This window comes from Cnephaeus nilssonii, assembly GCF_951640355.1.
Source record: "Cnephaeus nilssonii genome assembly, chromosome: 5".
NCBI classification, from domain to species: Eukaryota; Metazoa; Chordata; class Mammalia; order Chiroptera; family Vespertilionidae; genus Cnephaeus; species Cnephaeus nilssonii.
This window is the reverse complement of record NC_137076.1, coordinates 79,438,339-79,455,863: the sequence shown is the minus strand read 5'-3', so window position 1 is coordinate 79,455,863 and position 17,525 is coordinate 79,438,339. Positions and strand designations below refer to the sequence as shown.

At 40.1% G+C, this 17,525-nt stretch overlaps 1 protein-coding gene across 1 annotated transcript in view; it reads right to left on the bottom strand.

Annotated features, from left to right (window-relative positions):
* The window catches only part of CTNNA1 (catenin alpha 1), a 202,705-nt gene that overhangs the window by 29,128 nt on the left and 156,052 nt on the right, over positions 1 to 17,525 (bottom strand). The window contains exon 9 of the mRNA XM_079770838.1: positions 15,515 to 15,667. Coding sequence (XP_079626964.1) covers positions 15,515 to 15,667 — 153 coding nt within the window. The remainder of the gene's footprint in view (positions 1 to 15,514; positions 15,668 to 17,525) is intronic.

Here is a 17,525-nt window from a genome sequence, read left to right as displayed (position 1 = left end):
AAATGTATGAAACGAAGTTTGTAGTAGTACAATGTCCCATTATGACTACTTCCCTCTATTGTACACGTACTGATGACTTTAAATAAAGTGCAGATTTGTTCAAGTTACATACAGTTCTTCCCACTGCCCTCAGTAACTGCCCATGGCTTTACAGTCAGATGAAATGTGACACTGCCCCTTACTCTGGAACCTCTGCAGGAAGAAAATATTTTTTTTTGTTCTTGGTGATAAATTAATGACCTACTCTAACATCTCATCCATTCTGTGGCATAAAACAAGTAGAAAACTGTGGAAAAGGAAGCTTTCAAATCTAAGTAGTAACATCACGACCTAAGAGGCCATAAGCTCAAAACCTGCATCACTTGCCATTGGCTGCGGGTCAAGCTACCACCTTAGTTTTTGTCTTTAAAATGATTGAGTCTGAACTCTCAAAAAATCCAAAATAATAACTCACCTTTTCCAAACTTGTCATATATCTGAGAAGTCCCAACTGCATGTCATATAAATTTCAAAACCACTCAAGAAATTTCTAGCAATTACTCCCCAACCCACAGGGAACATGATGATGGAACAGAGGTCAAACCTAAATATTCCCAATTTCCAGGAAAGGGTGCTGGCTACCTCATTAGGAGAAACAAGGTATGTTACCAAAAAAACCAAGTATGCATGGGTGATAGAAAAGTTCCACACTGGATTGTGGTGAAGGTTCCATCGTACTGTAAATTTAGTAAAAAATCACTGAATTGTATACTTAAAATGGGTAAGATTTATGTTACATAAATTGTATCTCAATAATGCTGTTTTTTTGTTTTTTATTTTTTAATGCAGGTCTAAGCAGGTAGAGTCTAGAAATGAGAAAGCAGAAATTCAGAGAGGTAAGCAAGCACTGAAAACAGTGTTCACTTGGAGTAGGGTAGGTGGAAATGAAGTACAAACTATTCTGTGATCAGAACTTTTTTTGCCTGTTTTTTTAAAATATATTTTTATTGATTTTAGAGTGGAAGGGAAAGAGAGAGGTAGAAACATCAATGATGAGAGAGAATCATTAATTGGCTGCCTTCTGCATGCCCCCCACAGGGGTGTAAGTATAGAAATTACATTATTTACTTGGCCCAAAAAACTTTTGGGTTTAGGAGGTCATGTGTTAGTAGTATCCCTAAACAACTGGCAGAAGCAAATATAAATGGAAATTTTCTCGGATGAAAGGTGATCTAATCCCAGGCCTCAAAGAATTACCATATACAAAATGCCAGGATGTGAAGTCACAATAAAAATGCAGAAAGTACACAAGGAAATAAGCTATCTGGGGCTAGAGTAAGCAAAACAACTGAGTAATCAAATCCACAATAACTGCAGATACTCAAATGATCAAAAATGGAAAATTAAAAAAGTTTCTTATGTTAATAGAACTTAAAAAAAAAAAGTAACCAAAGTAGAGACAAGGAAAAAACACACTCAAAATGACTACGCAGATCTGAGCCCTGGCCTGTGTTGCTCAGTTGGTTAGAGCATCATCCCATGCATGGGATGGATCTCGGGTAGGGTTCCCAGGCAGAGCACAAATCTAGGTGATGGTTTGATCCCCAGGCAGGGTGTAAACGGGAAGCATTTGATGTTTCTCTTAATGTTTTTCTCTCCCATTCCCTTCTCCCTTCCTCTCTCTAGAATCAATGAAAAACATATCCTCAGGTGAGGATTTTTTTTTAAATTACTAATGAGGATTAAAAAAAAAAAAGACTAGGCGGATTTGAGAAAGATCAAAATTCAATTTCACGTGAAAAGTCATAACATCTGGCACTACCAGAAATTTAAAATAATCTTGACTAAACACTGCTGAAAGAAGAATTACTAACCTGTAAAGTCAAATTTAATAAGTATTTAAAAAAAAAACAACAACACACACACAACAAAAATAGAAATCTCTATAATATGGAAGTCATAAAAGAAATTGAGACATGCAAGATAAACTGAGGACTACTATTCAACTATGAGTAATTTCAGAAGGAAAGACAGAAAAAAAATGGAACAGAGGCAATACTTAAATTTTTCAAAGTGAATGAAATTTAAATTTTAGATTTGGGAAGACAAATTCTAAGCAGGATAAATAAAAGAAATCTAGTCCTGGTCAGTTTGGCTTGGTGGTTAAGAGGGTCTAAGTTCGATTCCGGTCAAGGCATGTACCATGCCCCAGGGCATGTGCAGGAGGCAACCTACTGATATGTCTCTCTCACTTTGATGTTTCTCTCTTTCTCTGCCCCAACTCCCTTCCTTCCACTATCTCTAAAAATCAATGGAAAAAATATCCCTGAGGATTAACTACCCCCCAAAAAAAGGTCCATACCCTGACCCACTGCAATGAAGCTTTAGATTTAGAACAAGAAGATTGTTGTCTAAACAACAAGATTTTTTTAAATAAATATATTTTTATTGATTTAAGAGAGGGAGAGAGAGATAGAAACATCAATGATGAGAGAGAATCCTTGATCAGCTGCCTCCTGCATGTCCCCCACTTGGGATCTAGCCTCCACCCACGCGTGTGCCCTTGACTGGAATGGAACCTGGGACCTTTCAGTCTGCACGTTGACACTCTATCCACTGAGCCAAATTGGCTAGGGCAAGACAAGATTTTTATACAGCCAGAAAGTAAATACAAATTATGACTGATGACTTTTCAACAGCAACCATGGAAGCCAGAGATAAAGAATATCTTCAGCCCGAGCCAGTTTGGCTCAGTGGATAGAGTATCAGCCTATAGACTGAAGGGTCCTGGGTTCCATTCCTGGTCAGGACACATGCCCAGGTTGCAGGCTCAATCCCCAGTAGGGGGTGTGTAGGAGGCAGCCAATCCATGATTTTCTCTTATCATCACTGATGTTTCTCTCTCTCCCTTCCTCTCTGAAATCAATAAAAATACATTTAAAAAGAAAATATATTTAAAAAGAAAATTCTATATTCCCTTATAGAATTAGAGCACAATAAAGACATTAAGTCAAAACTAAAACAAAAAGACCATTTACTCCAGACATATCTTCCTCCCTCCCACTAAAGGAGTTTCTAATGACTATGCTTCAGGAAGAAGGGAAGTAATCCCAGAAGGGAGGTTTAATATGCAAGAAGAAATGGGAAGCAATGAAAATATGATATAAGATAATATTTATGCAAACTTGAAAAAAACAAATAAAGCAATACCAATAGTATCTAACTCAGGGGGCTATAATTTAAGAGAATCAAAATACTGGACAATATTTAAGTTGGAGAATGGAGTTAAAACATTCTAAGACAGCGGTTGCCAATCTTTTGGACCTTACAGACCACCAGTGGTCTGCGGACCACTGGTTGGCAACCGCTGTTCTAAGAGACTTATATTGTTTCAAGAGAAAAAGATACTGATTAACTTTAACCTCTGAGTTAAACATGCTTGCTAAAATAGCCAGTTACCACTAATGAAACAGAGGGTATATGATTTCCAAACAAGAGTGAGGGGGGGGGGGGCGAGGGGGGAGACGCGGGGTGGGGGACAGGAAATGGGAAGGCTCAATCAATCCAAAAACGTAAGGAGAAAGGAAGATAGAAACAGAGGACTAAGAAGGAGAGAACAGCCCTGGCTGGTTTGGCCCAGTGGATGGAGCGTTGGGCTGTGGACTGAGGGGTCCCAGGTTCGATTCCAGTGGAGGGCACATGCCCAGGTTGTGGGCTCAATCCCCAGTGGGGGGCATGTAGGAAGCAGCCGATCAATGATTCTCATCATAGGTGTCTCTGTGTGTGTGTCTCTCTCTCTCTCTCTCTCTCTCTCTCTCTCTCTCTCCCCCTCTCCCTCTCCCTCTCCCTCTCCCTTCCTCTGAAATAAATTTTTTAAAAAATTATAAAAAACAAAAAGGAGAGAACAAAATGCAATGGTAAAATGAATCCACATGTCATAATAATGAATGTATATGTACTAAACTCTAACAGAAAAGAAAAATCCTGCTAAGCTGAATAATAACTAAGCATATGCTCTTTACAAGGTACATTTAAAACGTAACAAAACAAAGGTTGAAGTTTATTTTTAAAAAGGAGAAAGCAATGCTGGGATGATCAGAAGAAAGACTCAAAGCCCTCTGTCCTCCCAATATTGTTACTGGGAGGCTGAAGGCCATATGCTGGTTAGCCCCTCACCAGATCACAGCTGTCTGGATCTCAACTCAGTAGCAATGGAATGTTATGATCTTGCCTTTTTAGAAGAAACTTACAAGAAAATCATGTGGAATATGTCACCATATGTTAAAATGTTGAGGACCCCCCCCCCACCTACTTAATCATTAACTATCCCTTATAGAAAAACCCTATGTAAGGATTCATTTTTTTTAATGTTTTTATTGAATTTTTTTTTTGAGAGAGAGAGAGGAAGGGAGAGGGATAGAGGGATAGAAACATTGATGAGAGAGAAGTGTCATTGATTGGCTGCCTCTTACATGCCCCCTGCTGGGGATCGAGCCTGCAACCCAGGTATGTACCCTGACTGGGAACCAGTGACCTCTTGGTTCCTAGGTCGACAGACACTCAATTGCTGAGCCAAGCCAACCAGGCTGTAAGGATTCTTTTTACATTTTATTTTTAGGATAGGGTTATTTTCCCTGGGGAAAAAAGGGGGGATGGGCATCCTTCCTCCATTCTAAAGACAAGGACTACACAATTAACTGTTTCATCCTTTTCTCCCTGCTACCAGGAAGGGCAGTGCCAAATCCAAACTCAAGAATGGCAATTATCCTACCTAATAATAGACAAATATGCAAATTGACCATACCTCCGACACGCCCACAAGCCACACCCACCATCCACTCAGAGCGAGTATGCAAACTAACCCAACCAAGATGGCTACAGCCACAGAGAGCCAGGTTTCCTAGGTAACAGAGGAAGCTAAGCTTTCCGCCTGCCCTTGCCAGGCCTAAGCCTCCACTCAAGCTACAAAGTTTCAATTATAGAAGGTAAACAAATTCAAACAGAAATGGCGGCAGAATGGAGCTTGATAGAGCAGGCCAGGGTTGCTCCCGGCAACAGGGGAAGCAAAGCTTTCCTCACACCCTGGCCAGGCCCACCCACTTAAGGCAACAAAGTTTCAATTATAACCCCAACAGAAATGGCTGCCAACCGCGGAGGGAGCCCCAGGCTTGGCTCCGCTCCAGGCTACAAAGTTTCAATTGTAGAAGGAAAATAAATGCCAGATACCAGGGCCTGCGCTTGTGTTGCCAGGGGGCGTGGGGTGGCCTGAGCGAGGGGCCTGTGGTGGTTTGCCCCCTGAGCGAGGGGCCTGTGGCCGGCCTGCAAACCACCACAGGCCCCTCGCTCAGGCCACCCCACGCCCCAAGGGAACCCCACCCTGATCAGGGACACTCTTCAGGGCAAACCAGCTGGCCCCCACCCTGTACCAGGCCTCTCCTATCTAATAAAAGAGTAATATGCAGATTGATCATCACTGCAACACACAATATAGCTGCCCCCATGTGGTCAAAGATCCTGCCCCCATGTGGACACAAGATGGCCACCATAAGATGGCCAGCAGGAGAGGGCAGTTGGGAGGCACCCGGCCTGCAAGGGAGGGCAGTTGAGAAGGACCAGGCCTGCAAGGGAGGGCAGTTGAGAGGGACCAGGCCTGCAAGGGAGGGAAGTTGGAGGTGATCAACCCTGCAGGAGAGGGTAGTTAGGAGTGACCAGGCCAGCAGAGGAGGGAAGTTGGGGGCAAACAGGCTGGCATCAGAGTGGTTAGGGGGTGATCAGGCTGGCAGGCAGAAGCGGTTAGGGGCAATCAGGAAGGCAGGCAGGCAAGCAGTTGGGAGCCAGCAGTCCTGGATTGTGAGAGGGATGTCCCAGATTGGAGAAGGTACAGGCTGGGCTGAAAGACAACCCCCCTCCGTGCACGAATTTCGTGCACCGGGCCTCTAGTAGATCATAATTATCTATTACTCTTTTCCTAGGGTCTGGCTTTCTGCATATACTTTATTTTATAGGGTTTTATTATAAATAAGCTATGTCAAATCTAATTTTAGGAAGAGGTAAGATATAACTGTAAGTATCTCTAGCAACAGGATTAGGAGTAGTGAATTTACTAAAACATCATAAGCTATTTTAAACAACTTGGCTATTTTGTATTTTTAAAAGGCTTTCGTTTGTAAACCACCGCCCAGATGATACTGTAATCAGTTCCATTTATGTGGCATCATATATACCCCTTTAAAAGTTCCCTATTTATATCTAACTACCTGAATTATCTATTTGTAAAGGTAGAATGGGGTGCCTATCTAAATATTAGTCCATCTGGTCTACTGATGAGGAAATAGGAGGCCTATACTCTTTCCTGAAGCAGGGCCAAGGTTGGGCAGAGTGCTTCCTTAACCATCCTTATCAATGGTCAAGAGAAAAGAATCCTGATGCTCCTGAGAACAATGTTCACCCACTGCCTTCACTTGACTGTCCCAAAGTTTGACTGGGTGATTAAGTTCAGCCAAAAATGCTTGTTAGGGAATAAGGTGCTAAAATAGTACATGCAAGACACTTTTGTCTCACACATTAATCTGAACTTACAGACCTTTGAAAATGTGAGAAGACCACGCTCAATATGCTTAGAAAATTCTTCTGGAATCCAAGGTCAGCATTCCCCCCAAGAACACCTCACTGCTTTCATGCAAATGTCCTATAGTCCTAAAAAGTTGAAGCTTCATTTAATTTGGTATTTGCAAGAATTTCATCTTATAGTATTATTCAGAGGCAATGAGAAAATACCCAAGATGTCACAGGTAGATCATATAAAGTCAGTGTTTAATTCAAATGCTCCTTCCAGAGTCTTCTTCAAGGCCACTTTACTACACAGTATCAGCATACCACAGAATAAAAGTTAAAATGCAGATCATTCAATTTGCAGTTCAAACACATTTCAAGCCAATAAAGCCATACCCTATGAAGTCCTGGACAATGGGAAATACTTGGAAGGTAGAAGGGGAGCCCCACAAGTAATGATAATCCAGCTCAACAGCATACCAGTTACATTTACATTTTGTTTCTTAACTCAAGGCAATGAACAAGATATCATCTTACTGTAGCAAGTTCATTATAATAAGGGGCCCATTTTAATACAATGTCTGGGGCTAAAGGGAAAGGGATAGTAAATGATACATAGTTTTTACAGGCAAGATTTCATGAATGGCATTTTTTTCTATTTCACTCTAAATTTGTGAAAGTATAAAGGGGCTCAGAAGAGAACAAAATTAAAGGGGAAAATGAATTGATCTTTAGCTACTAAGCTGCTTACAAAGGTGGTGGGCAAAGAATGAAGCAAGTAAAAAGAATATATGGGTGTTAAAATTATTGACAAAAAGGTATTATTTCTGACAGAAAAGAAATGTTTCAGCTCAATACACTTTAAATTGAAGAACAACTTAAAGAAATCATTAACTTAATGTGAGAAAGAGTCAAATATAAAAGGTAGTTATTGCTTCCTGAAGTATAGCCATGCCCTTGTATAAACAAACTAGAGGCCCGATGCACAAAATTCGTGCAAGGGGCTCAGCCCTCACAGCTTCGGCTGGCCCTCGCAGCCCTGGCTTTGTCTGGAAGATCATCCGCCTGTTCGGTCTAATTAGCATATTAGCTCTTTACTGTATAGGATGAAAGCAAAGCCCTCAGTGCTGGAAACAGAAGAAAATGGTGAAGAGAAGTGTTACCCAGCTCACCAATACTGACCCTCAGCTCCTACTCCCCTACTTACTGGCCTTGGACAGCACAACCTCTACACACCCTTCACATAAGAAAGGAGGCTTCAATACCTTCAATATGTAGGGAGGTACTGAATTTCACTGACAACTGTGCTGTGAGTTAGTCAGAGGTCCTAGCCAGACTTTGGGAAAATAAGTTCAGAGCAACCTCACAGCAAACACTGTTACTTGCTTTTTCAAGTAAAAATCACAAAAGTCATTTAATAAGGATCCAATAGGCAGCCAGCAGCACACAGCCTTCCGAACAACTGTTTGCACATAGAGGGACTGGAGAAATTCGCTCTGTTCATACGTAAAACCTCAAGAGTCAGTATGTGGCTTTATTCTTGAAACTAAGCCTGTATTTCCATAATGTGATATACAAAGAAGACACCATTAAAGGTTTCCCTTTCTAAGTGGGTGTTATCCTTAATACTACTCAAAAACTATTAATACATTTGAAGCAACTTTACATGGCACCCCAAATTAAAGCATAACCTTTTTATACTATTTTATCTGGTCAGAGGGGAAAGTATTTCTATTAAAGCAATAAAGAAGACTTCCACAAACCAAATTAGCAAGTGGCAACACATCTGCTCCAATTTTATTTTGGTCACGTATTAAAATGCTGCTTAAATAACAGCTTTTGCTCAGCTTCCTTTCAAATGCTGATAAAATGGATATAATCTCAGCACCATTTATGCTACATTATAAAAAACATATACACTATATACATTTATTTTGATTGTCACTCTCTCTTTAGTATAAGGTAATCTTATGCTTATTACATTTGAGAACCAGTAAATTCATTCCTCTAATTGCTATTGAGCACCTACTATGTTCCAGGCCCATGTTCTCAAAGAACTTGCATTCTATTAGAGGATGGTGTCAGAATAGAGAAGAAAAAAATGAAACAAACCCAATAATTTCATAGTGAAAAGTGTTATAAGGGATATATATCAGGTGACAGGGTGAAAAAAATGGCAGAGGGTGGTATGGAGGGAATGAGGGATCCACAAAAACCTCTCTGCAGAGATAATATTTGGGCAAAGACATGTATGATGAGAAGTGGACAGAGCATTCCAGGCAGAGGGCCCAGGGAGTGAAGAAGATGTGAGGTGGTGACATGTCTGGGTATGGTATGGTTGAAGAGAAAGAAGTACTAGTAGTCTAGCATGGGGGAACTAAATGGTCGAAGTGAAAGTAGTAGTCTAGCATGGGGGGACTAAAAGGTAAGGGAGACATAGAACAATAGGCAGTTGAAAAGGCAGTCAGGGTACCTTATGGACCATAATTAAGAATCTGAATTTTAGGATTTTATCCCAATTTTGTCTAAAAGCCATGAAGGGTGATGGTGGAGAGGGTAATATTGATGGGTCCTGAAACAAAGGCATAACATAATCTGATTTAAAGGTATCAGATTATGAGAAAGGGAGACAGACAGACAGACTAGAGAGGGGCAAGAGTGCAAACAATAGAACCTATTAGGAGGCTGTTGCAGAAGTCCAGTGAGAGATGATGGCTTGGACTAGGGAGGTGACCATGGAAATAAAGGATATGGAGACTTGTGAATTAAATATGGACCATGAAAAATAAATAGGGGGAAAGAAGAATCAAGGATAACTCCTAGACTTTTGGCTTGAACAACTAGGTGGGACAATGGCAAATAAAAAGTAAAAGAATGTTTCTCAGACTGCTATATGTAATAGTAAAAGACTAAACCAACTTAAATAACCTAGATGCCTCATGATAGGGGACTGGTTACATAAATGGACTAATAAATGTAAGCAATCATTATAAATGCTATAAATGAGTACTGCATAACGCAATGAAATGGATATGATAAACAAGGCAAAAACACATTACATCATAAAACATTGATACCACTGGCTTCAAAAACAACAAATCAGTATATCAATTTTGTAAAGACTTTTCTAAAAGACCAACCCACATATAGATAAAAGGAGTATGAATCTACTCCAAAATGTTACCCCTTCTTATTTTCCAAATTTGCTAAAATGAACTTGTTTTTTTTTAATAGTTTTTTTAAGCTATATTTTTAAATGGTACTGTCCCCTAACGGTATATAGTCTAAATTGGCACTTTAATCTTTTCTCCCCAAGCACCTTGCTGCATAGGGATGCTTTCAGAGGCTCTTATCCTAATATATAAAAAGCCAGGGGCTGTCACGACCTAAACGACCAGATGGATGACCAAACAGCAGGCTGCGTGGGGCAATGAGGCCGGCAGGGGAGTTAGTGAGGGATGACCAAACGACTGAACAGCAGGCTGCGTGGGACTACCATGCTGGCAGGGGGGTTAGTGAGGGATGACCAAAAGACTGAACAGCAGGCTGCGTGGGGCGACCAGGCCGGCAGATGGGGCAGCTGAGGAGTTGGGGGCGATCAGGCAGGCAGGCAGGTGAGTAGTTAGGAGCCAGTGGTCCTGACTGCCAGTTTAGGCCTGATCCCCCGGAAATCCCCTGAGGGGTCCCAGATTGGAGAGGGTGCAGGCTGGGCTGAGGAGAGCACCCCCCCCATGCACGAATTTCGTGCACTGGGCTTCTAGTCTCTAATAAAGAAGTTGGGTGAATAAGCCCAGCAGTGTTGCCATAGAGCAACCCTAGGCAAATTGGCTGATGAAAGTTTATGTACATCTAGATCCCTAGATCCCTACTGCAGCAATCACACAGCATCCCCAAATGGTTCTGGGAAGAGGCCTGGCTTCACTTCAGTGTTGAAGGGCACATTTTCTAACACCAAATAAATCAGACTATACCCTTTAGGAATCAGCTGTAAGAAGAGTTCATCTATCTGATATACAGTGACATCCAAGTGTTTATGGAGAAAATTAGAGGGGGGAGGGAGATGGGGAGATGGAGAGGAAGATATTACTGGACAGCATAACACAACCTGCTCTGGGGAGTAGATAGGCAGCTGGAATCTACAAAGAAGCTGCTAGAATATAGCATAGAAATAGCATATATGTGATTTCTATAGTTACCCCAATTTTAAGGAGGATACTAAAAAGGAAATGAGGGTAACAGTGTATACATGTTTTATCTAGATAATTTAGAGAGCAAGACAAAAATAAAGGGATTCTTAACTGCCTGAAAGGCCAACTATATACAAAGAAGTGTTCAATCAAGAGAATGATTTCTCCTAGCAAACTAAAAGGTTCTATTCTATGCCCAGTCTTAGATAATTTTCTAAATATCAGATTGAATAAAGGAGAAAAGATACTTAATTAAGAGAGAGAGAGAGAGAGAGAGAGAGAGAGAGAGAGAGAGAGAGAGAGAAGCCATTATAATATTAGGAGTAATGCCTGCAACAATCCCGACAGGACAGAACATTAGACTGAATCTAAGAAGTTTGTACTGGGTGACTGTCAAAACCACAAAGAGAGCCAAACAACAACTGCACCTATACAGACAAGAATGGAGTGGAGGGGACTGAACAGCAGCACCTCTGGAGGGAAAACCCTGGGCTGCCTGTGAGCTTGGTGAAATTACAAACTGAGGTCACTGCCCAAAAAGCTAAAACCAACCTGAGATACACAGGTCGAGCCTCCTTCTGGAATGATGGAAGCCTTGGCTGCTCTACTCCATCTACCTCTCCTCTGGCGCAGGTGCTCAGTAAGGGCTGGGTAAGTGGTCAGCGTTCAGAGAAGAGGCAGGATGAAGAGAGCCTCTGAAAGGCCTGAGGAGTTATCTAGATAAGGGCTGTCTAACAGAAATACAATGTGAGTTACATAAAAATTTTAAAAATTTCCAGTAGCCACATTTTAAAAAGGTGAAGATTAGCAAAAATAATGTTTTTTTAATCCCAAGATACTACATTTCACATGTAATCAGTATAAAAAGTTAATGCAAGTTTTACATTATTTTCCTTACCACATCTTCAATATCTAGAGGGAAGGACTCCTTCTGTAGGGGAAAACTCTAAGAAAACATAAGTGACAATTCAGGGATGTTCTACAGAAGGGATTTATACACCTGAGTGAGAACCATAGATTCTGTGAGGAAAAGAATCACTCACTGAGGTGTAGAGATGGACCCAATTCCCTGGAAAGGACAGAAAACCTGGCTTCCAAATGGGAGAACCTAGAGGGAAAGGGAAAACAATGCGAGGAGTACCAGGTAAGAGTATAAAAACACTTTGCACTCGCTTGCTTTTTTCTCGACTCCTTTATTCTAATGCTAACCGTGTCGAGTCTCACTCGACATCCGAGTGCAAAAGGTTAAGTCACTGGAAAATGGCCACAAACAGGATCTAATAAAGCTGCAAGAAACAAGCCTGCCCTGTCTTTCCTCTTTCATGAAGTGTTTATGGCTGCATAGCAAGCTACCTGAAAACCAGGCATTCCATATCTAAGAAGTATATACTTACATTCAAGATTGGGAGGTACTGTATAATAATGTTTGGTCTTGGCCTGGATTCCTGGGAGAAAACTTCTAAATCTTTGAGATTTCATTAGTCTTGGTATTCATCATTGGCCCTGATAGTTTATGCTGATGAGGTAACTCCTGGTGGGGGCCCTAGATATATAATGCTAATGGCTGACTGAGGATTGAGGCAGACCACCATGACAACCAAGTGATTAGAGGATTGGGACATTCAGGAGAGCCCAAGCTTCAGGGAAGCAAGGGAAACTGGAGATTGAGTTCAATTAAATCACAGTTCTATCAATCATGCCTACATAATGAAACCCTAATAAAAATTCTGGCCACTGAAACTCAGTAGAGCTTCCTAGTTGGCAAGCCATCAATGTGTCAGGAGGGTGAGGTGCTCCGATTCCATGGAGAAAACTGTCTGAGACTGTTAAAGAGAAAGCCACAGGCCCAAAATGGCAGCACTAGTACTAAAAGACCATGATACCAAACCCAGACTTTAAATGCAGTTTCAACCTCTCCCAGAAACATAATCCTAATCAACCAGTCTGTGTTTTCTGGTCAACATCAATGAGGTAATCAGTCACATGGGCCCTTCTCCATAACGCCCCAGCCCCCGTGCACAGGAAGAAGTGGCAATCTGTTTTTGGGTTCTCTTTCACCCAGAAATAATCCTTTCTTTTCCTTTGTTAATATTCCCCTGCCCCACTCTCCCTTCTATAAAACCTTCCATTTTGTACAACCCTTAGAATGCCCTTCTAGTTGCTAGATGGGATGCTTCCTGACTCATGAATCTCTTAATAAAGCCATTAGATTTTCAAATCTACTTGGTTGAATTTCGTGTGTTTTCTTAACAAGGCCTTTTCACACTTCACCCTATGTGTCTCTTCATTTGGCTGGTCCCGATTTGTATCATAATAAAATGTAATCATAAGTAGTATAGCACTATTCTGAATTCTATGAGTTGTTCTAGCAAATTACTGAAACTGAAATAGGCCATGGGAACCCTCCAAATTTGTAGCCAGTTAGAAGTGCAGGTGGGCTGGGGACCCCCAAACTTGCAGCTGTGATAACTCCAGGTGGTAAGCAACAGAACTGTACTGCAGTATTTTAGGAAAACAAACATCTGACAGAATTCTCAGTGGCTACAGAATCTTTCTTTCCTTTCCTGCCAAGAGGCGTATCACCACCAGTCCTACCCAACTTTCACATAGCACTCTTACTTCTAAACCCCCAGGAAAAATGGCAAATCTCCCATCAAATCAAAGTTGGCTCCTTTTAAGAGGGAACTAATGGAAAGAAAGGAAGAAGCCAAGAAGTTATCAAAACAATAACAATGAAGTATTTTACCTTTGCTTAAAACAAGTTTGGGCGTTTTATTATAAAAGTAGTGTGGGGAGGAGAAGCCTTGTCACTGAAGAATAAAGTTCTGCCCTGAGTCAGGAAATTGAGGCTTCTACAACACTTTAAATGCTCATTTTCTTTTCATGTACATATGCAATTATATATCCTAATGTCTCTATCACCATGGATGTAATTAACTGTTTGCAGAATGGTGCTACAAAGCCTTTGGTTATGACTCAAGCAATGAAAAGCCATTTAATACATATATCTGTGTGGGGGATAAGGAGGTGGAGGGCACAGAGAGGGGAGAGAGGTGAGAAAGGGGTCAGAACTGAGTTGTCAAAGGGAACACCTAACTCTAAACTCCAAGGCGCCGTTGGTAACTGATGTTCAGAATGAAATGAAAAGTACAAGCAAGCATGGGCGAAAATCCTGGAAGCAAGGTCTCCAAGGCCACCAGGTCCACCTAAAGCTCCCCAGGGGAATGAGGCTGTCCACTCAGCCAATAAGCTCAAGTGGCATAGCCCTCATTGTTGGATGGATACAAGCCAGGTAGCCTTAAGATAAGTTATTTAACTCTAAGCTCAAGTTTCCTCACCTGAGAAATGTTGTGGAAAGTACATTGCAGTTGCATATGGTACACAGTAGGGTGCTCAGCGAGTGCCAGCTCTGAGACTGAGGATGACAAGGCAGGCCCAAAGGGCCCTCAAACTGCAGTACAGACAAGGGCTTCCCGCTGAGGTTCAGCTAACACACAGAGCCCCCTATTCATGCCATTACTGGTACCTGTTACCCAAGGCCTTGGGCTGGTAGTGTCCTAGCTTCCTACTTCACAGGCATACTTTCTAATATGTAGGCTACTTACAGAGGTTGGCTTTCTGAAGACAATCTTTATACATTTGGAGGTTATACCTCAAGCTGTCATGTAACTATTGTGAACAAGATTATGCTTAATGGAGACAGAAAATGCAAGTCTTCCCATTTTAATTCCAAATGCCAGAATCACTACCTTAAATAGCTGACTGCCCTATGTATTATGTACATAAGTAATTCATAATGTTCAAAAAAAAACTAGATGTAAAATTAGCAATGCATTTAATGTGATTACTGATGTTTTCCTTGGAATATTTTTATGGTATTAACCTGGCCTAATGTCACTATAAATCCAAACGTACAAGAGATAAATTTTACATAAAAGCCCCATTTTCTGTTCTTACATAACAACTAACTTACCAAATGGTCTATGAAATATCTTTTCCAAATAATAGACATTTTACATTAAGGTTACAAAAACAAGTAACTTGGATATATGCTTACTATGTGTCAAATTTTTTAAAGAAAGTAATAATGACTAAATTAAACAATAACATTATTTCAGTTAGCAAAAGGTAAGAGCAACCCTAACTTACCTGGAAACTAAATAGCAATTCACTCCTCTTTCTTATCACTCTACAAACCAACCACTTACATACATATTTCTACTATTCAAACATATCTAATTAGCAGCATTGTTAAGGGTCAGTGCCTTCAATTTTCAAACAAGATGACTGGCTGAGTCTGTGTCTCAGGTAAAGTGTTAAGCACCTGACATACATCTTCTCTTTTAGATCTTAAAATAATTCCAAGATAGGTATTATTAGCATCCTCATTTTACAGACAAGAAATTAGAATTTGGGGTGGGGTAGTGGAGTAGGGTGGTTATTTGCCAGGATGCAAACCCAGACCGTGTGACTCTTGAGCTCTGTCTTCTAACCACTACTCCCTTCTACTGTGTCTTGTGAGTTGAGTCATGTCATAATCTACCTTTATTAGCATAACATTAAATAGAAATGTTAAGTTTCCAGGACAGGAATTATCTATATTTAATCATGTACATAATCAATGTAACTGACCAAAATAGTAGTTGTAGATAGATGTTAAGTAGTAATGATCTTATACATATTGTATAATAGGTGAGCCCCTAAAATTTTTAGCTGATTAAATAATGTGACTAAAAAAAAAAATCACCACATTCCATCAAGTTACTTACAATTAATAAAACTGCTAATAGACTTACCTCAATCAATTTGTTGGCATGTTCACGGAAAACTTGGGCATACTCTTTAACTTCTTTCTCATTTCCATTCTTTGCAGCTTCAATCAACACTAAAAGTGGAACGTTGGTTTCCAGGAATGAATCTGACACATGGTCCATGACAGCTTTGCGAAGCTAATAATTAAATTGTAAAAATTTGATTTTTAACAAGAAGTTATATTGCTTATTTCTCTTGTACTTTTAAATCTAATTGAAGCTTATGATAGCTTCACTGCACTTATGTGAGGACCCTCCGTCCCCCCGCCCCAATGTGATCCATTCAGTTATATAATCTGCAACATAGGAAACATGATTGTGGAGATAAAGGTTTACACCAAGCATGTCAAACTCACAGCCCATGGACCGCATGCAGCTCACATTTAATTTTTTTTTCCAGACCAGCCAATATAACGATATGTAAGAAACCTTTTAATAAAAATTTCGTAACTTAATTTTTACAATATCTTGCTATACATAATTATTAATAACAAACTACAACTTTTGCTAATGACTGATTGGTATAATTATGTTGCATTCATTTCTCTTACGCGCAGGCGCAACGTTTCTCTCCACTAATACTAGCAATGAATATTTTAGCTGCCGATTGCCATGTCATTAGTCTTGAACTGACTTGTTTGGTGTGTGCAATAGGAAATATTTCGCTTTCAGAGAACAAGAAAAGTAGGTTTATTTGCATTACGCTTATTAATTTGTGCAGTTATTCAGTGTCTGATAAGTTAATGTTCAAGAAAAATTATTAATTTTTATTAAAATGTTCTATTATTTTATGTTAACGATTACTCATTTATTTCAGCCCTTTGTATTCAGCATGTCTCTATCGAAATAAACCTATGTTTCTATGAAAATGAAGCTTTTGTTTTTTTTGTGGCCCACATAAACTTAAACCTTGTTTATGTGGCCCGTGTTAGCCTTTGAGTTTGACATGCTTGGTTTACACTACAGTTACAACATTCCAGCAATAGAATCTCAGTTTTCAACATTATTTTTTTTTCTCTTGGGAATTACAAAGCTTATATCTTAAAGGAATAATACAAAACTAAACAAGGAGCAGCTCTGAGTTAAATTGGCACATAGTCTTAGAATATAGGTAATTAGCCTAAATGGCTAAATAAAAATGAGAGGGAAAATATACTTCCTGGTTTATCTGAACAGGATTAGCTTATTGAACCTTAAAACTGAAAGGTCATCCACCCTGGCCAGGTAGTTCAGTTGGTTGGAGTGTCATCCCATACACTGAAATGTTGCGGGTTCCATTCCCAGTCAGGGCACAGGTTGTAGGTTTGAGCCCCAGTCGGGGTGTATACGGGAGGCAACCAATCAATATTTTTCTTTCACATCGATGTATCTTCCTTCCTCTCTCTCAAGTCAGTAAAAACATACCCTCAAGTGAGGAAATAAAAAATAATAATAAGTAAAATAAAATAAAATAAAATAAACTGAAAGGTCATCTTATAACCATTTCTGATACTTCGTCAAAAAGAAAATAAAGATACAGCTCATCTCTAATTTTGCATTATATCAGACATGACAATAAAATGTCCCTCCACTAAGTATGGAAATTGTATTACTACTACCACTCTTTAAGTTTTGATACATTGTTTTATAAATTCAACTTCGGAGATTAAAAATTGTGGTAGAGCCCTAGCCTGTTTGGCTCAGTGGCTAGAGCATCGACCTGTGGACTGAAGGGTCCCAGGTTTGATTCCGGTCAAGGGCATATATGCCCGGGGTGCAGGCTCGGTCCCCAGTAGGGAGCGTGTAGGAGCCAGCCAATAAATGATTCGCTCTCATCACTGATGTTTCTATCTCTCTCCCCCTGTCCCTTACTCTCTGAAATCAATAAAAATATATTTTTAAAAAATAATGATAATGATAATAAAAAAATGGCGGCAGAGTAAGTGGGTGCTGCATGGACATGCTCCCAGGAACAAACTGGTATTACAATTAAAATGCAGAAAAACCAACAGAAAAC